Below are 18,837 nucleotides of genomic sequence, written 5' to 3'. Positions count from 1 at the left end.
TTAAGTAATTATATTTTTTCCGACTTGTTAAAAAAAAGTGTTTGTGCGACTACGTAAGGTAATCTTCGGTTTTACCAGCTACCACTGATGCGAATTTGTCTTATCTTATACTATAATATAATCAAACTATGTTGTTTAAAAATATAAGGACGTTAAATTTAAGATTAATTAAACATTTCAGGTACACTGTTTAATATAATTATATATTCAATTATAGTCAATATTTATAAAATAGGAAATTAGTTAGAATAATTATTTGGTCTTCCATTAGAAAAATGGAAATAACAGAACCTAAAACAAGATTTTGGACATTATTAGAACGCAGATATTGCTTTAAAAAAATCTATTAGGGTTGTACAATTGTATTTTGAAAACAGTTAAATAAATAGTTTTTCTCCTTTATTTTGTCTGTACCCCTCAGTGTGATTACTGGCTGTCCGTGACAGGTCCTCCATCAAACCTTTTGTCGGACTCTTGTAGGATAGTTACCACAAGTATTGCAATATCTTGGCATATCTGTGGTTCTTGTCTGGTGGCTAAAACCAAGATGTCCCAGCCTCCAAACCTGACCATCGCAATTCATTTTTTTGTCGCTAAAAATGTAATAAAAAACAATTAAAAGAAGGTGGCATAGTTGAAAGAGAAGTTCTCACATTTCAAGAGCACTGTCGAAATGTAGCCCTTGTAGGTTTTGACTCAAAGAAGGCTCAAGATTAAAAATAGACAATGCAAAGTTGACAAATGGATGCTTACTTTTGGCACAACACCTGTGTATGTGTCACGTTAGTAGAGAAAGGTTGCTCGATACGTCCCACATAATTGAAGGGTCCCATTTCTTGGCCCCATGTAGGAGTGTCACTCAATATGAGAATTTCGCTTAAGCACGGCAATAAGTATTTGGGTCCCCTGTTCCAATTTTTAGATGAAACAGGTCTATTTTACTGCATATAATACTCCATCGCATTTCAGTGTATTTATTAGTGTGAGCAAGCCGATGGTGGAATATTAAATACTCTACCAACCCTCAGTTAGATTGGTTTTATATATATATAGGGTGATGAAGGAATATCAAGCTCTCAACCATCCTAACTGAGTGAATGGTATGGAAATAGGAAAGAATTTATTTAATAGTGAGTGGGTTTGTATTGAGATTGCGATGAGGGCTGAAATGATCTAGCTGTTGTCAGCCTCTGGAGCCCAACCTCAGTGTTTGTATGTACATATGTGTTCAAAATTGTGCTTATATTAATCAGTATTTAAATAAATGTCCTGTGCTTTTATTTTTAATCTTATTTAAAATATTTATGTTTAGTGGTCTAATTGACCAAATTACTTATTTCAATGTAAGTCCTTGGTTGAGTGGGATCCCGCTTATGACACTAACTTTTCATCTCAACCAAGACCTTACATAAAAAGAATAATTAATTTATTTAAAGTGTTTGTCTTTAGAGGTTTGATGCAGTATTTTTTATTTGTTCCTTTTACAGCCCTTCTTATTGCTACGTATCGTATATAATAATGTTGTTTTTACAACATAAGGATTTTGTGTAGTTTCTCGGTATCTACCCTGTTGTATGTTCAGTCCACTTGTATATCATACTGTTAGCTTCATCCAATTCCCTTGGTGCTTCAAGACAGGGAAGAGTGGTCCAAATAATACTCCTGGTTGATAAAGACCTATCTTAGCTTCAGACTCACATTATGTTATTGGTGTGCTTGCTCATATTATCCACAATCCACAAATAGCAATCAAGATATGACAAAGTATTGATTTTCTCTAGTAATCCTGATCTTCCTATTTTTACTGTTTTAGTACGACTATTAAAATCTATAAAAAAAGACATGCTCACACCACTGAAGATGGTGAATTGCATCTGCAAACCAGCAAAAATTGGCAGACTAGGATGATTGAAGATGAGCACGCAATTTACTTATATTACTTGACTAAGCCCAATTTATTAAGGAATAAAACTAAACCTTACCAAGAGGACTCGGTTGAAGAGAGCAGTCCAACTTTTATTGTAGTCCTAATACCTCCTGGATTTAGTAGTTCTGTGGTTTATTTCTGCGATAGCCCCTTTGATGAACAGAGGGCTTATTTTGATGTCTGATGAATCCACAATTTTTGCAGTTTTGTATGCTACAAAAGGGTTTAGGGTCAATAGAAGGCCTTGGCCAATTTATCAGTCCCATCAGAAACTACCACTCAATTTACAAATCATAAGTTTTTTAACATTGTCTTAATACATGATTATTTGGTTTGTAGCAGCATTTTAATTTACTTTTTCCTACATATTAAAAATGACTTATATTAATTCATTGATTTGCAGTAGTCGAACACAAGTCAATGAAGAGGGTCTCAAAGTATCTTCAACTGTCGATAAAAATGAAATTGAACAACATGTCAAGTTTGCTGAGGAATGGTGGAATGAGGACGGGCCAATGAAAGCACTTCATTCAATGAATCGCCTAAGGTAAAATAATTTTTTTTATTTATTTCATTAAATAATGTAAGTTGCCTATTTTTAAGGATTCCATTCATAAAAAATGGCTTGAACAATGCTTATAAAGTGAGTGCGATAGCAGAAGAAAAAGTAGATTGTCTTAAAGGTTTTAAAATATTGGATGTCGGTTGTGGTGGAGGTATTCTCACTCTTGTTAGTACCTTAAATTACTTTTACATTCTGTGCAAACAAATAATAATATATACATTTTTTTAAAACTTTTTTGTTTTAAAGCCTTTGGCTCGTCTGGGAGGTGATGTAGTTGGGCTTGATGCCTCTCAGGAACTAATTGATTGTGCCAAGAAATATTCAAAATTCAATTTACAAACTGACACCTTGGATTACGTTTGCTCTAATATCGAAGATTTTTCCGAAACGAACAAGGAAGTTTTTGACGTTGTTGTTATTTCTGAAGTTATCGAACATGTGACAAACAAAGACCTTTTCTTAAAAGCTATACATAAAATTTTAAAGGTAGGTAAAAAATGATTGTTACTCCTTCACATTATACATATTTGTTTTTTTTTAGCCTGGTGGATCCTTATTTACAACAACTATTAGTCAGACATTTGCCTCATGGCTCGGAGCCATCGTGGTTGCAGAGCAACTTCTAAACCTTTTACCACCTGGTATTCACGATTGGGATAAATTTATATCAGCCAATGATTTAACTAAGAAACTCGAAGAAGGTTAATGTTTATATTTGTTCTGTTATATATTGTAATCATTTTATGGTAACTTAAAAAAGTACAGTAATAAATATGTTAAAAACTCATTAAATTCACTAATTTCATGGTCTGCTTGACCAATTAATATATTACAATTAATTAAGGTTTTTAGTTGAGATAAAAAAGTCAATGGCACGAGCGGGATTCGAACCCACGATCTTTGGCTAGATACGCCGCTGCTCTACCACTTGAGCTATCGTGACATCGATCCACTTGAACACTAACTTCCCATCTCAACCCCACCTTTTTGAATTTTCCCTCCTTTTTGCCATTTTTCAAATGTCGTGTAATCGGATTGGATTCTCGACGACAAATGAAATGGCCACGGAGAGCTTTAGTGAAGTATACTTCATTTTAAATCATTAAATTCACTAATTTCGTGATCCACTTGACCATTTAATATAATACAATTAATTAAGGTTTTTAATTGAGATAAAAAAGTCAATGGCACAAGCGGGATTCGAACCCACGATCTTCGGCTAGATACGCCGCTGCTCTACCACTTGAGCTATCGTGATCTCGATCCACTCAGACACTAACTTCCCATCTCAACCCCACCTTTTGAATTTTCCCTCCTTTTGGCCATTTTTCATTTCCATTGTTTGACTTTCCACAATTTGAACTTTAAATATGATTTTAACTTTAAAAAAATGTTTGTTGGCATTTTGTAATTAAATAAATTGTTGAAAGGGTTAGGATAGTTGCACATTCTATATGCATACACACACATACAAATTATATGTGATTTAAAAACATCACAAGTAAAGATGTCATGTGCTAGGAATAATTACAAAAAAAAAAAAATGTGTTCGAATCCCGCTCGTGCCATTGACTTTTTTATCTCAACTAAAAGCCTTAATCAATTGTTGTTAAAAACATTAATTTTAGGAAAAAAGTAGTTACAAAGAAGATAACAATTTTTATGTTTAAAAAATTAATGTTTATTTCAATTGTAAGGATTATATTAACAAAGACACTCTCAGCCTTTGATATGACAGTAATTATATTTTTCAACCTGAGCAGTGTGTGAAAAATTATTTTTCCCACAGTCTTCAAGATCTCTTATCTCACTTTTCTTTACCTTTTAATGTAATTATAATAAACATTGTTTGTAATTAATTGCTGTTTTGTTTTGCAGTTGGTTTTTATACAGTTATGGTTCATGGAATGCTTTACATCCCTGGCCTTAATACTTGGAAGTGGTGTAATAATACATCGATTAATTACGCTCTTCACTCTTTGAAACGTTTCCGAAAATAGAAAGATCGATATAAAAGGTGAGAGGAAGTTAAGTGCATGGCATGAATTTACATTTCCGACTAAAGGAGAAGAATAGCTTCTATTTCACAATTTCTTGAACAATGGAACACATTACATGCTTCATAGCTTGTGCACATCACTTTCAGAATAGAGGTTTAATTTTGTTTTATTAATTTGTTATTACCTTTAACATAATTATTTTAAGCTTATTCTTAAATCTTAAATTAAACATGTATGCATTAGATTATAATAATTAATGATATTTAAACTTAAAAACTTGAATGGAAGATAGATGTCAGTATGACTTGAGATGTATCCTTCACCTACTTCTATTGTAATCTTTCACATCAAGCTTCTTCAATGGAAATATTCTTCAGTCTCTCTTCGACTTTTCTTGTCTTCACACGTTTAAAATGTCTAGACTTTTTATATCTATTGTGTTCTTGTTGATCGTTCTGGCCGACTTTAACCACATTATTGCTGTCTCCAGTGCAAATGTGACACGGTCTTTTGCCAGAAGGGCAAAATCAAGCCAAAGTAGACACCGGCATAGTACAAAAGTTGTTCAGAACAAGCCACCAATCATTCTTTTACCACCTTTTGAAGTGCGGGCGGAATTTAGCACACTTACTGAAGCTCCTTTTTTAATTCAAGTTTCATCATTAAACAATACGCTTCAATCAACAACAGAAGATTTTCAGAAAAGCCCCTTGAATGATTTGATCCAGCCACCTTTTGACTACCTACTGCCTCCTTACTTAAGCCAAAAGGAGTTGTCAGAGGAAATGGAAAATAATTCTCTGCCACTGCCCACTAGGAAGCCGGAATTTCTTAATCATGTACAATTAGCCTTTTTCGTCTCTGATTTGTTTGATTCTGTGGATTTCTCCACAGAAATTCCAAGTTATAACTTTACTGAGGCCTATGAGAAAGTGACAACCTCTAAGGTCAACGATTCCTTGTTTGAACAGACTCCCGTCAGAAATGAAACTCTGGATAATAAAACCTTGGTTGCGCAAGAAACTGGAGATTTCAGAAACCAAATTTTGATCGGCAATGAAATGAAGAACAGTGGTGAAATATATTATGATTATGAAAATGGTATGTAAAACATTTATTTGATTAATAGTGAGGTAAGTTTACTAGTTAATTTTAAATGTTTTTTTTATTTTTTAAAAAATTTTTAAACTTAAAAGCCTATTGTAAATTAACAGAGCATTTCACATATTATATTCACTGCCTATATGAAAAATAAAAAACTAAAAACCTTAAAATTTGCACATGGTTGACTTAATATCTCACAATATATATAAATATAACCTTTTTTCGAGAGAATGTTGTAATTAAGTTTGAATATTAATATTCCAGCCTAAATGAGCTGAACAATTNTATATATAAATAGCAAATAAAAATAAAAATTGTGAATAAAATCTATATTGACTTGTAAATTTTTTTCTCTTTTTGTTTGACTTTCCACAATTTAAACAATATGATCTTAACTTTAAAAAAATGTTTGTTGGCATTTTGTAATTAAATAAATTGTTGAAAGGGTTAGGATAGTTGCACACATACACACATATACAACTACACATACAAATTATATGTGATTTAAAAACATCACAAGTAAAGATGTCATGTGCTAGGAATAATTACAAAAGAAAAAAAAACATTTTAATTAAAATTTATTTAATGTTTTTTTGTGTTCATTTTTTTGTTTCCAGAAGATACAACACCAATGCCGGAAGTATTGAGACAAAGCAAGACTTCAAAAAATGTTTGTAGAAACCACCTTGGCTATATTGCTGACGTATCAAACGGCTGTCAAGTATGTAATTTGTTGTGTTTATAATTTTAACACATGAATGAACTTTTTGTTGTTGTTGTTGTAGACATTCTACATTTGTACAGAGCATGGCGTTGTTGAGCCGATGTCGTGTCCAAATGGGACTCTCTTCAGCCAGGACTTTCTTGTTTGCGACTGGTGGTACAATGTTGAATGTGTTGACAAAAATCAATGAAAATTTTAAATTGTAAGCCAAAATATTAATTTAAAGGGGCAGTATCATGTCCATAAATGTATAAAGACTGAAATTAAATAATTTAAAGTTGTAACTGTTTTATTTAGCTGTCTTCACTCCTTCCACTTTTATCATTTAACATAACAACAGCTTTCTTCTGTAGATCTGCAATTGCAATACATTATTTTTATATTGATTATGCTTATAACTAATCTTAATCACCTTTACATTTATCTATGTTTTCTGCTTCTTCCAAGCTGTCTGGAAGTTTGGTATTTGCAGTCTCAGGGAAATAAATGCAACAAAATCCAGATAAAACTGACATGGTACCAAATATCAAAATAGGATTAACATATTTACTCTGTAAAACATAAATATGTACAATGTACAAGGACACAAAAGGTCAAATGCTAATCTTCAATAAAATATGTACCAATAATGGTGTCTGGGGTGCAGCCATTGAACCGATTCTGCCGAACATCGAGCAGATACCAAGTAAAGAGTGGCGTAATTTTGTAGGGTACATTTCAGATGTAAAAATGTATAGAACATTAAATGAAGCTGTAATGGAACACTTTCCTAGCAGAAAAAGTATCAATCTTCCATTTACTTTTTCTAAAATTAAAACAAAACAAAAATAAACCCTGTACAATATTACAATTGTAATATATTACCCTCCGAAAGAAAACAGAATCCAAAGCATGACAGTGCACTAATAAATAAAAATAATGCATTGGAGACCCTTCGACCGAATAAGTCCAACACAAACAGCGTTACCACATATCCTGGTATTTCTACTAAACTAACAAGTATGAAATTAGCATATTTGTTCCCAGCTACAGAGACAGAATTAAGCGACAGGCCATAGAACACAAAAGTATGGGTAATCCTGAAACAAAGTTGTTTTCTAATATAAGATTTAGTTATTTATATAAATTATATTAAACTATTTATATTCATCATTCCTCTCCTTTTTAATATAATATTTCATTTAAAAAAAAAATTAAATAATTCAAGACAAAACTGGATTAAAAATGCAATTATTATTTAAAAGTGTATTTAATTCCTTACAGGTTTAATTATTTTTTAAATAATTAACTGTGATACTAAATTTTTTTAAATTAAATTTATTCTAAAGTTATAATTTTTTACACCTACCAAACAAATGAGGAGACTAATAGACGAGTTTTAATTGTTTTCGATTTTGATATCGTCTTCCAAATGTGTTTTTCTTCTGAATCTTCCTGAAATGTTTTTAGCTTTATTAATAAAATAGTTTTTAGCATGTATATATAATCACCTCGATTTTGTTTTCAGTTCCTAAAGAATCCAGCTTTTGTATATTACTTTTTGACAATGTTTTCCCATTAACAATTGCAATTTTATCGATAATCTTTCGCATTTCTAAAAACCTATTCTGTGTGTAAAGCCAACGGATGGATTCTGGTACTATCCTTTTAAGATATCAAAAAATAACCAAAATTGTCACAAAAAATTAAATCCTAAGTAAATTTACCATATGTAAAATACAAATAAAAGCCCAGGAATGTACAGGATTCGTAAATAAATCCGCCAGTCGGGGATGGCCCAGGCTGTCAGGCCAAGAATAACTTCTCCAACTGTGTAACAGCAGCATAGTAAAATACTTCCAAAGACCCTTTTTTTATAACTGATAATCTCCATTCCTAGAATGAAGGAAGCGCTGTAACAGCCACTTGCAACAATGGCATCCATCATCTCTAAGAAGAGGAAGACATAGTATGTAGGAGAAAATGACCTCAGGATTCCCATAACAGTTGATAGCAATAGCATAGTCGTTAGTGTTGTCTTTCTGCCACATCTTTAAATCCAAATTATTAACTCGAAATCCAACTTTCAAATAAATAAAAATTACTTGTCTGAAAAAATTCCTGCAAGAGGCATTCCAATAAACTGGCCAATATTGTTAATCGTCCCAACCAATGTCAGTTTCCAATGATTCTCACCACAGAGTAAATTAAACTAAAAGAAAGAAAAATATAATTATCTTGATCGTAATGAAAAAAATTCAATTTTGTATACCTCATTAGCAATAGTTTTCTCATTTGTTTGAAAGACAAAATTATTGCACTTTTCAGTCTCCTCTTTGTTGAAAGTAAAGCAGCTTTCAAATGTCTCATTAAAACGAATGTAAGATTGACATTTAGAAAATTTATCATTTTTAAATGGTATGGCATTTTTAAGCCACTGTTGCTCGAAGACGGGAGTCGTCTTATTATCGCAATCCTCCACAAAACATCTCAAAACATTCAAACATATACTAAATGATTTTTACTTTTTATCAGTTTATTACCTGTAGTTCAAATCGCCTGCAGTAAATATATAACTTACTGAATAAAATGTGTTGAACGTCACAGAGGCAAATAGCAATAAAAATATGTAAACCTGGTATCTGTTGAATTGGCCCAGTTCTTTTATAATGCATTCTAAATCCATTCTGAATCACAACTTCGAAGCCTTGAAAGTCAGACTACACAAAAGAACAGTTTAGGCTCACCAGCAATCATCACAGGATGACACGCACTCAACAACATAATTTGACTCAATACCCTTGGCAAATGATTATTCAATTTGACCACCATTTTTTTTGCAATAGTTTTAAGCAAAAAATGATTATCTCTTTAGCAAGAAGTCAAACTAAACTCTAGGGTTGTGTTTACAAATCAGTTCAAAATTAAATGTTTAACAAAAGTACATTTATAATAATAATTGGAGCTATATTCAAGATTATGACATTTCCCCATCCACAGTGCTCTTGTAAAACCAAAACTGGCTGAGAAATTAGAACACGAGGACCTTTTTATTCGGGAGAGCTTAATCCTATTTAAATAATTAATTTTGTAAATGTAAGGTTTATTCTTTTACTTTATTTGATTTCAGGCTGATCTTAATTTTATTGTCTGTGCTTAATTATATTTGTTTTGTGATACTTTTTTAGATATAATTTGCTCAATGTGAAAATAATCCTTGTTGATTTGACTTTAAAAAAAAATCATAATAATATTCCACAATAAGATATAAACTGGTAATTCAAAAATCTTCTATTTTCTGGCACTACAACCCTTTGGGGATCCCCTTATACCCTTGGGTCCCAAATAAGTTTTTTCCCAAAAATTAAAAACTATTTTGTGCAAATATGTCTCTTAACAAACTATAATAGTAGATTGTATACAACAGTTTCTAAAAACATTTGGCACATATTAAGTATAAGTATAACAATGTCTCAATATGTTTTAAAAGCCAATTTCCTGAAAATAAAATAGTTTCTTCAAATTAGATTACTATTTATCCTCAGCAGTAAAATGCTGGAAGAGCATTCATGAACCTTCTGTAATTGCCTATAAAGGAAGCTCCCGCACCAATTTATGTTTTAGAAGCACCAATATAGGTAGAACGTAGGACAGTGAATGATACAAAGATTGATAAATTCATATTTGTATAGTCAGGTGGTGTTTTCTTCTAGAAATTTAATTATATAATTTTTTTTCTTTCAGATAAATTTTAAAGCCATTTGAGCACAGCCAAGTGGAGTCTGAGTTGAGGGAGCTTTGACTCTTTATACCCACATTATACCATCTATTTTCCAAGCTGAAATTCAAGCAATTGTGTGCAAAATAAATACTTAAAAAAAGTATTAAAACGTGCACAAATGTACATATTCTCAAACAGCCAACCAGCACTGAAGGCCTTAAAACACCTCCACCTCCAACTCAAAGCTGGTCTGGGAATGCCTACCATATCTCCAGCTCTTGGAAAAAAAACTTAATCAGGTAACTCTGATTTGGGGACCAGGATACAAGAGATTGAAGACAATGAACATATCGATAAACTGGCAAAGGCAGTCCTCACATCCTTTGAGCTATAACTGCAAATTGGATGTTGAAAAAATTGATCACACACTGCATGAATTCAACAGTATAAAATATCCAAAAAGTTCATCAACATCTAAACCAGGAAAAAACAAGAATAAAGGAAAATAAAGGCCTCTATACTGGTCATTGTCCATTTAATTACCATGTAAAAAATGTCCAGAAATATGCCAACTTCATTATGAAGAAGTGGAAACGTTGCAGGATGTCCTCTTTTTACTGCAAAATATTAACATGGAAAGCCTCTTCAATAAAACAATAAATACACCTAAAGAAATAAGTAAAAAGGAACCCAGAAAGTGTTAAGGGTAGTGCACTTTTCATTGTTTGTAAAAAGAAAAGGATCAATTACACAATATATTTGTTAGGTCAATGAAAGAAAGGGAGACTTTGGTCACCAGTGGGCCCAAAGAAAGAAGGCCTTGGAGGACATTTTCCTCGAAGTACTCCTATGATAAAATGTTGCCTTATCTGACTTGAAAGGTGCTAACATTCATAAAATTAATTACCAATATCCAATGCGAACATTTTAGCTAGATGCTTCCACGTCCATACAGAGATGTCATTAGTGACTGGAGTGCTGTCTTTTTTGGAGTTTAGGGCCAAGGCAAATACTCGAGAAGAGAAGAACTGATTAAGTGGATTGTTCAATGTGGTGTGAAAGGTGTGACCTGGAGGCTGAAACTTTATTGTTCTCTTTTCGTTCTGCTAGGTAAGAAAGATTATTTTCTACTCTGAATTACAATCTACATCAGTTTGGATCAACTTATGGAAGATTTTTGGATAAGGGAGGGAAGTAACTTGTCTTCACAAACAGCGCTTTCTGTCGTGTCTAGGAGGCATGAAAGCAGAAGTTAACAATTGCTGTTACAATTGTTATCGTTAACTTGCATGGTATACATGCACCAAACAGTATGAACACTAATGAAGAAATAATTCCCATGTTGCAAACTGAATTTGCAATTTTATTTTGTTTAAAATTGTTATTATAATTAACTGCTAAATGTAAGTTGAAATGTCGTTGCTTTCAAAAAGCCTTAAAGAAAGAAAAAACGAAAACCATGTTGATATAACTGAATTGCCGAAATGTAGGCTTTTGGATTTATTGGATAGGCAGAACAAAATAGCATCCAACAAGTGAGTTACGTTGATTGCTTTTCCTCACAGAGAAAGCAAAAAAGTCATACTCAATATCTTTTGAGCATTTAAATTTGTTTTGCATATAAAGGTTTATTATGTTTATAAAAGCTAAATTGTCTAACAGGCCCTTAATTCCAGATCAACATTGTTAAAGCTCCCAGATAAAGGAGTGAAGTTACTCAGCTTCAAAAAGGAAATTGAGGATGAACTCAAAAAACGAAACGACATTGCCGACATCAGTGATGTCATGGCAGGATTGTCTATCCGTGCCGACATACAAGAAATCGAGTGGACTGGAAAGCTCAGTAGTCAGTCTGAAAGTAAATTACAACCTGAAGACGAAAACGATCCTTTGAAGATTCTTGCAACCCATTCCGGTACAACTTTTCACCAAAAGATTATATGCTCAAAGTAAGTAGTGGCAGTTCAAATTAAATTGTACCAGAATACAAAATAAATATAATAGTTTGTGTATGCTTGATGGCCTCAGATCATCCTGGTCTTTTTATTTACATTAGTTGTGTTTGTCGTCGTTTCCTTCAGTGGTTTGTATGTTCATTTCCTTGTGTGTATGTTATTTTTACATATTATAACAGTTTTAAGTATTACAAAATGGGCATAAATTTTATTGAAACATTGTTAGACAATAAATGAGGTGATTAACACACAATTTGACATCACCTATCTGCCCATTCTCACTTGTTTGTTATGCTATATTTACATTTTAAATGTTACAAGGATATACGCATGGGAAGAAATATATCAACCACTGAAGATGGAGAGATGAAATATATCTGACATACATGGAAATAGTCAGACCTGTATTATAAGAGTAAATCAATGCTACCACAGACCACACCAGTGTTTCCAAAAGCAATTTATGTTTTGGTAAAAAAATTGTTTAAACATTACTTACTTCTTATTCATTCATCCTTGAGATATGATCAATCTCGTTTCTGTATAAACTCATTATGGTAAATGGTGAGGTGTTGCATAAAGTAATTTTTCATCTCCAATTATTAATTATTTGATGTTAATGAAACCAACTGGATGTGGTTTTTGGAGTTTGTTGTCTTAGTCACGCAAATCAAAAAAGAGCAAAACATTTTTATTACATCCTGTAAGAAGAGAACAAAACATTTTCTTTACATTATTATTTGTTTATAATCATTTTTAATTGGAAAAATTATTAGGCTATTGAATTTAATGGATTGCCTAACTATTCCAACAAAAAGCACAAGTTAAATGCAGTGTAATTTACAAAATTTCATAAAAATTATTTAAAAAGCAGGCATTTAATGATGTGATCTTTTATTTATTTAATTCAATTTTAATTAATATAAAAATTTATGCTAGGTCTGATGATGACCCAGAACCTGATATTTCTGAACAAGACATTCAGGATGCCTACGCCATTAACCTCTGTAATAAAGTACATAAGATTGAACCTCCAATTAAGTTCCTGCCACACAAGACATTAAATAAAGTTAAAGAAATGTCAAAGGACAAGTTAAGAGACCTTTCTGCCGCAGCTGGTCCCCCATCAAAGTTCGGATCATCAAAAGAAGTCTCTCTTGAGGACTCGCTCAAAATTCAACTGGAGCAGGCAAAGCATCTGAAAGAGATACAGTTGAAACATGCTGCAGAACGCCTAAAAGACAGGACATACTTAATCGGCACTAAGATGCCCGATGAAGACGGGCTGAAAGTCTACAGAGAGGTACAAATTGTAGATAGTGAGGAAGAAAACGAAGACGAAGAAGAAGGCTTATGATTAACTACTCATTTTATTTCTTTATTACTATTTAAACTGCCTGTAAATAAAATGAAAATTATTCTTTTATTATTTTTTATTTATTAAAACACGGACCATGAACATTTCTGAAATACTTAATCATTGGTTGAATACATTGTCATTCTTTTATATTTTAAAAATAAATATTTTTTTAAATTATTGAAAAATTAAAGATACACCTTGTCTAATTAAAATCATTTAAATAATAAACAAAAATAATTACTTAAATGTAGAATGCAATAATGCTCTTAGAAACAGAATTTCGTTAATATTGCTGGGATAACAAGTAGTCTTGGCATTGACTCAACATATTCCTGGTGTTTTCATGATCAACAAAGGTCAATGCGTCATCTAGAGTTGCCCATTTGAAATCTTTATGCTCATGTGAAAGAACAACTGGATTCGGGTTAGTACCAATGTACTCGGCCAGCCAATAAGTGACTTCTTTTTGTTTCTGCTTTGTTATGTATTTCAGCACAACTTTGAAATCTGTGAGCCTAAGTTGGTCACAAGTCAGACCAGCTTCCTCTTTTGTCTCCCTGTATGCTGTTTCCATAAGCTCCTCGCCTGGTTCGACATGGCCCTTTGGCGGTGTCCAATGCATTTTCTTAGTCGCCTGGAGTAAAAGAAACTCCAAGACATCTCCACGCTTTCTATACACTACAAGCCCAGCTCCAATTATTTCGGCCATTCCACAAATAATTTCAGTGTTTAGAGATAAAAAGAAATTATCCGTTGTCACCTTAAAAATTTACAGATCTGAAAACAAAGTTGCAAAGTATATTGTTTTAATGAAGTTCCTTCTAATTTTAAACTATTTCTTAACTTGTTTTGTTAGTTACTATTTATCATTAAATTATTTTAAAGCATTGTCAATTTGGTCTTTACCAATCATTTTGGTCTGCCCATTTCAGCATTTTGTTGTGCCATGCCAAAGACAAGACACTCTGAAAGTGGTAAAATGATCAGTAATGACTAAATTGCAAGTTTTTCATCTTGCCCATACGTGCTAAATTGCATCTAAGATGTTCAATAAAGTCAAACAAAAACATGTAGAACAATTTGAGAAAATGGTCAATGAAGCTGAACCAAGAATTCCTGATGTAAGACATAATCGCCACAATTATCTCTCAAAGGGATCAAATTCTGAGGAAGAGAATTGACTGCTAGACCATTGGAAGAATTCCTTGTTAACTTGGAAAACGTTGCAGCCTGCAGCATCTGGATCAATGAGAATAAGTTTGCTTTGTTATGAACTTAAGTTCCATGGCCCAGTGATGGCCTTTGTACATACCCTAAGACATCAATTTGACAATGACAAGTTTTGAGCAGTATGAGAAGTTGCTAATTGACCATAGGAGTTACCGGTAAAGTACTGAGATCGGGAGTTATATTGCAAGATAGGAAAAAGGTGTATCCAGCACTATTTTATGATAGCTCCCCTTTAAACTGCTTTGGACGGTATGATGATTTAAAAAAAGGTCCCAGCGTACATCCAGTCGGAAACAACTAATGTTTGAAATGATTTCTCCAAAGGAACTAAACTTGATCCACACAATAAACCAATTGCAATTAGTGTGATGAACAAAATAAATAAAATATAAACAGAGTTCTTTCCATTTCCCAAAATCAGTATAAAAAAGTAGTTCAGAGCTTATGGTGAATGTTTTCTTATCTCTTACACTATATTTATAATAATCATTCTATATACATGATACTTTCTTTACTAGTTATATTTTTAAAATAATAATCTGTCATGCAAAAAAGGAAAAATGTGTTAACATATAATTGCATCATGAGTTGCTATTGACAACAGATAAGAAGTTATTTTAAAGATTCGTACTTTACAGAGGAAATAATTTTCACTAGTATCCAAGGGAATATATAAGCCCTAATGGAAAGGGTTCCAATTTATTCAATCTCTAAAGGAATTATTATGATTTTTCTTTAAATAAGAATTATATTTATTTTATTGGAATACACTGAACCAACGATGCTAATGTAACTTCTAATAAATGTATAAACGAGTTAATATAATCTATAGGTTTGAATATCTTACCTATGGCCTTATGCAGTTATGCCTAAGGGTTCATTTTAACCTGACGTAAACAGCACAAAACGGACGAAGTTAACGATATTGATAACGTTATCGGGTGTTAAAGGCGACGAGCTGATACACCGGATCTTCACTATGGTCGATAATTCGTTAAAGATATCAGATTAGATTTTGTTGTATTTTATTACCATATATTTTAATTATGGATGAGGAAGACCCGAGGGTTTTGATTCCCGAAATTTGCAAGCAGTTTTACCATTTAGGATGGGTAACCGGAACAGGTGGAGGGATGAGCATCAGAAAAGGGTATGTGGTTTGTGGAGATCAATTTTTAATTAATTTGACTTTTTCAGCCCTAAATTAACCTATTGTGCAGGGCAGATTCACAAAATTGTAAGTGAGGTTGTGAATATTTTGCTGAAATAAATTTCATGTTACACTGATAAAGGCACACAAATGATAGTTGTGTTGGCTAATGCAGGGACATGCTCCAAAGCCTACTCACAAATGCCTGTTCATGCCATGATCCCTAAATTCAGTTTGACAAAAAAATTTCTAATCAAAATACCTTGTAGAACAGACTGGGAGAAACGGATCACAGTTAATGCCAACCATATCTGGTTTGCAGATGGCTTCAAAACCAAATATGGGTCAGGAGCTAGCATTTATGGAAATAAGGACTAGAATTCATATAAGCCTATGCCACCGTCTTTCAGGTGGAAACTGTGACTATTGAACACTGTGCCAGGGAGATAAAAAGGCTGGAGATCATCAGTAGAAGAGTAACCATCTACTCAGACATCATGGCGGACTGAAGGCAATTGCCGCATCGGTGGTAAAGTTTGGACTGCATTAGAGCCCTGTCAGACATTAGGGAAAATAATGAAATTACCCTTGACTGGGTGCCAGAGCAGAGGGGCAACAAAGAGGTCAATAAATTTATTAGGCCAAGGAAAGTTCAATGAGGACACTTTTGGTCTTGAACCCTTTTGTAGTTTACCAAAACGCAGATCTATTAGACAATGGATTAATAAAAAGTCCTTCATTCAATGGGAATGTAGCTTGGGACAGAGGCATGCAAAAAAGTTTTTCGAAGGATCATCACAGAAACTAATGGCAGGAATTTCGGACTAGAATAATAGACTGTTAACTGGACACTACGGACTCAGGAGGCATAGGTATGTATATACTTGGCGTGGCAAAAACAAGCTTGTGCAGATATTGCCAAGAAGAAGAAGAAACAGCGGAACACACCCTCCGTTGGTGTGAAAACCTGTCACGTCTTTCTGTGTGTGATGAGGGTGTGCAATCATCATAATGGATAAATCGCTGGCATGCAAAGAATTTGTATAACATCAGCTCATAGACCCTGCAGTTGTAGGTTCAATTCCCACTATCGTCCCTGGCTTTTTTTTTTTTTTTTCAAACTACCCTTCCTCCAAGAATAAATTGTATTATCGCATTATCTGATTCTTCTCACACTGACTAATATTGGAAAATAAAGCCATTAAATTTTTACAAAGTAATAAAAAATACAAGGTGTTGGTTAGAATTATCTCACCAAATTTTAATCAAACCCATTACATAGAAAATACTTAGAAGCCCGTTTTAACCTTAATTTTACTTGAAATATAATTAAAAAAATTCTGAATGTTTTGTTGAAAATTTATTTAAAAAATGATAATTAGATATATACATTTCAATAGGAACCAAATATATATTGCTCCTTCTGGTGTTCAAAAAGAAAGGCTTCACAGTGAAGATCTTTTTGTTCAGGACCTAGAAGGTAACGATCTTGAGTTGCCACCGGCGAAAAAACGGCTGAAAAAAAGCCAATGTACTCCTCTTTTCATGTGTGCTTACAAACGTAAGTTAATATCAAAAAATCCAAAAACAAACCTTTTTAATCAATTATTGAATTTTCAGTGAGAGATGCTGGTGCTGTAATTCACACGCACTCGAAAGCCGCCGTTATGGCAACCTTGCTCTGGCCTGGTAATGAGTTCAGTGTCACCCATCTGGAAATGATTAAAGTAAATTAAGCATTATCAAAATGCCTCTTGATAATATATTTTTGAATGTATTCCAGGGAATTAGAAATGACAAATTAAAACGCTGTTACAATTACAATGAAAAACTGGTTGTTCCTATAATTGAAAACACACCTTGGGAAGAAGATCTGACTGAAAGCTTGGCTCAAGCTATCAAAGATTATCCATCGACAACAGCCGTCTTGGTTAGACGTCATGGGATATATGTGTGGGGTGACACATGGAAAAGTGCAAAGACTCAGTCCGTATTTTTTATTTTACTTAAAAATGTATTTGTTGTTTTTTTATTTTTTGTTTCTTTTATAGATGTGAAAGCTATGATTATTTGTTTGATGTTGCTGCACAAATGAAAAGATATGGCTTAAATCCAAGTGAAGCACCAAAATAATAGAAGAGTCAAGTAAAGGATTTGAGTGAGAACTTTTAAATCCGATTATTAGTTTTTACTTGTTAAATTGTAATTGAAAATTGGGGAGTTGAAAATACACTGTATAACTGCAAATCAACAATGTTGTTCAATGGTTCCTATTGGGAACATATTTTTAAATTATGTATCTTCTCTTCTTTTTTCTATTTTTATTATTGTTGAGTCCTTATCCATTTGTACCTGGGGATATTTTTACATGTTTATATTAAGTTTTGAGCTTGGAAAATAATCGCTTCCATTGATTTTAAATGTTTGAATTCATAAAGATTTATTCTCTCCTACTGTAATATTTGATGATTATTTGGAGGTCGTGATATGCGGTCTGGTGTGACGTAGGTTTTAGAAAAACATTTTCTTTATCATGCGAACATTTTGATCTTTATTTAGATCATCTTCAGTGCTCAAAGTGTTTTATTTTTCCGTATAGATGTGTCATTCTTGTTTGTCAGTGAGCATTCTCAACAGACATCTATACGGAAAACAAACACTTTGAGCCCTGAAGATGATCTAAATAAAGATCAAAACATTGGCACAATAAAGAAAATGTTTTTCTAAAACCTACGTCACACCAGACCGCATCTCACGACCTCCAAATAATCATAAAGTAACGGTCATTAAACACCACACATGCAATATTTGAATTATTTCTAAAAGATTTTCTGAAGTAGAGAAGGCCAAAATCAAATGAGCAATATTGCAATGGTCTTCTTATTTTTCAGTTACTTGAGATATGCCATGGCCTGGTTTTTGAATTTAGTTTTAGGGATGGGAATTGTCATAAAATTCCAGATGGTGGGATTCAAACACACAAGTGTAGGATCGGATGAACCAAAAGGCTGCAACACTAATCACTCTGCCATTTGCGGTCCCATTAACTGATTAATTTTGGTTTAGGTTTCTGCCTTCCTAGTTAGTTTGTCTAACTTAGGCCTCTTTCAGATGGGGTGGTT

At 32.9% G+C, this 18,837-nt stretch overlaps 5 protein-coding genes across 8 annotated transcripts; 3 read left to right on the top strand and 2 right to left on the bottom strand.

Moving 5' to 3' along the window:
- Window positions 1–57: 57 nt before the first annotated feature.
- Window positions 58–6,604, top strand: LOC106662723 (ubiquinone biosynthesis O-methyltransferase, mitochondrial). Of its 2 annotated transcripts, none has more exons than XM_014386966.1 (8): window positions 58–181; window positions 2,331–2,474; window positions 2,531–2,657; window positions 2,739–2,978; window positions 3,034–3,193; window positions 4,371–4,509; window positions 6,214–6,317; window positions 6,382–6,604. In XM_014386966.1, exons 1-6 carry the CDS (start codon window positions 129–131, stop codon window positions 4,490–4,492), a joined length of 846 nt encoding a protein of 281 aa, XP_014242452.1. In that variant the 5' UTR covers window positions 58–128; the 3' UTR covers window positions 4,493–4,509; window positions 6,214–6,317; window positions 6,382–6,604. The 2 variants fall into 2 exon arrangements, with proteins under 2 accessions (XP_014242452.1, XP_014242453.1); XM_014386967.2 differs by lacking the exon at window positions 58–181 and adding an exon at window positions 2,148–2,258.
- LOC106662722 (organic cation transporter protein-like) lies at window positions 6,158–12,901 on the bottom strand. 3 transcript variants are annotated; one of them, XM_024230521.1, is made up of 11 exons: window positions 12,475–12,901; window positions 8,843–9,019; window positions 8,572–8,788; window positions 8,405–8,511; window positions 8,027–8,350; window positions 7,811–7,964; window positions 7,669–7,754; window positions 7,185–7,399; window positions 6,944–7,125; window positions 6,733–6,871; window positions 6,158–6,675 (listed from the first exon to the last, which is right to left on the bottom strand). In XM_024230521.1, exons 2-11 carry the CDS (start codon window positions 8,983–8,985, stop codon window positions 6,614–6,616), a joined length of 1,629 nt encoding a protein of 542 aa, XP_024086289.1. In that variant the 5' UTR covers window positions 8,986–9,019; window positions 12,475–12,901; the 3' UTR covers window positions 6,158–6,613. The 3 variants fall into 3 exon arrangements, with proteins under 3 accessions (XP_024086289.1, XP_024086293.1, XP_014242450.1); XM_024230525.1 differs by having other exon boundaries at window positions 6,739–6,871; XM_014386964.2 differs by lacking the exon at window positions 12,475–12,901 and adding an exon at window positions 10,928–11,185.
- Window positions 11,288–13,401, top strand: LOC106662724. The gene is made up of 3 exons (XM_014386968.2): window positions 11,288–11,555; window positions 11,697–11,969; window positions 12,915–13,401. Exons 1-3 carry the CDS (start codon window positions 11,434–11,436, stop codon window positions 13,330–13,332), a joined length of 813 nt encoding a protein of 270 aa, XP_014242454.1. The 5' UTR covers window positions 11,288–11,433; the 3' UTR covers window positions 13,333–13,401.
- Window positions 13,402–13,571: 170 nt separating this feature from the next.
- Window positions 13,572–15,502, bottom strand: LOC106662726 (bis(5'-nucleosyl)-tetraphosphatase [asymmetrical]-like). Its single transcript, XM_014386970.2, has 2 exons — window positions 15,413–15,502; window positions 13,572–14,112 (listed from the first exon to the last, which is right to left on the bottom strand). The coding sequence occupies exon 2, from the start codon at window positions 14,042–14,044 to the stop codon at window positions 13,619–13,621; it is 426 nt and encodes a 141-aa protein (XP_014242456.1). The 5' UTR covers window positions 14,045–14,112; window positions 15,413–15,502; the 3' UTR covers window positions 13,572–13,618.
- Window positions 15,481–18,136, top strand: LOC106662725 (methylthioribulose-1-phosphate dehydratase). Its single transcript, XM_014386969.2, has 5 exons — window positions 15,481–15,715; window positions 17,116–17,276; window positions 17,336–17,442; window positions 17,499–17,701; window positions 17,767–18,136. The coding sequence occupies exons 1-5, from the start codon at window positions 15,612–15,614 to the stop codon at window positions 17,846–17,848; spliced, it is 657 nt and encodes a 218-aa protein (XP_014242455.1). The 5' UTR covers window positions 15,481–15,611; the 3' UTR covers window positions 17,849–18,136.
- The last annotated feature ends 701 nt before the right edge of the window (window positions 18,137–18,837 follow it).

Source organism: Cimex lectularius, unplaced genomic scaffold (assembly GCF_000648675.2).
Source record: "Cimex lectularius strain Harlan isolate CLEC.00 unplaced genomic scaffold, Clec_2.1 scaffold73, whole genome shotgun sequence".
NCBI lineage: Eukaryota > Metazoa > Arthropoda > Insecta > Hemiptera > Cimicidae > Cimex > Cimex lectularius.
The sequence above is the reverse complement of the archived record's forward strand: the minus strand, read 5'-3'. Positions and strand labels throughout refer to the sequence as shown.

Coding starts and splice junctions, on each gene's coding strand:
- LOC106662723 (XM_014386966.1), top strand. CDS start 129: ATGTTGTTTAAAAATATAAGGACGTTAAATTTAAGATTAATTAAACAT. Junction 182..2,330: donor AGATTAATTAAACATTTCAG/GTACACTGTTTA, acceptor ATTGATTTGCAG/TAGTCGAACACAAGTCAATG. Junction 2,979..3,033: donor CTATACATAAAATTTTAAAG/GTAGGTAAAAAA, acceptor GTTTTTTTTTAG/CCTGGTGGATCCTTATTTAC.
- LOC106662722 (XM_024230521.1), bottom strand. CDS start 8,985: ATGGATTTAGAATGCATTATAAAAGAACTGGGCCAATTCAACAGATAC. Junction 8,512..8,571: donor AGAAAACTATTGCTAATGAG/GTATACAAAATT, acceptor TCTTTCTTTTAG/TTTAATTTACTCTGTGGTGA. Junction 6,676..6,732: donor AAACATAGATAAATGTAAAG/GTGATTAAGATT, acceptor TTGCAATTGCAG/ATCTACAGAAGAAAGCTGTT.
- LOC106662724 (XM_014386968.2), top strand. CDS start 11,434: ATGTCGTTGCTTTCAAAAAGCCTTAAAGAAAGAAAAAACGAAAACCAT. Junction 11,556..11,696: donor AACAAAATAGCATCCAACAA/GTGAGTTACGTT, acceptor CCTTAATTCCAG/ATCAACATTGTTAAAGCTCC. Junction 11,970..12,914: donor CAAAAGATTATATGCTCAAA/GTAAGTAGTGGC, acceptor AATTTATGCTAG/GTCTGATGATGACCCAGAAC.
- LOC106662726 (XM_014386970.2), bottom strand. CDS start 14,044: ATGGCCGAAATAATTGGAGCTGGGCTTGTAGTGTATAGAAAGCGTGGA.
- LOC106662725 (XM_014386969.2), top strand. CDS start 15,612: ATGGATGAGGAAGACCCGAGGGTTTTGATTCCCGAAATTTGCAAGCAG. Junction 17,277..17,335: donor TTTCATGTGTGCTTACAAAC/GTAAGTTAATAT, acceptor TTGAATTTTCAG/TGAGAGATGCTGGTGCTGTA. Junction 17,443..17,498: donor CCCATCTGGAAATGATTAAA/GTAAATTAAGCA, acceptor AATGTATTCCAG/GGAATTAGAAATGACAAATT.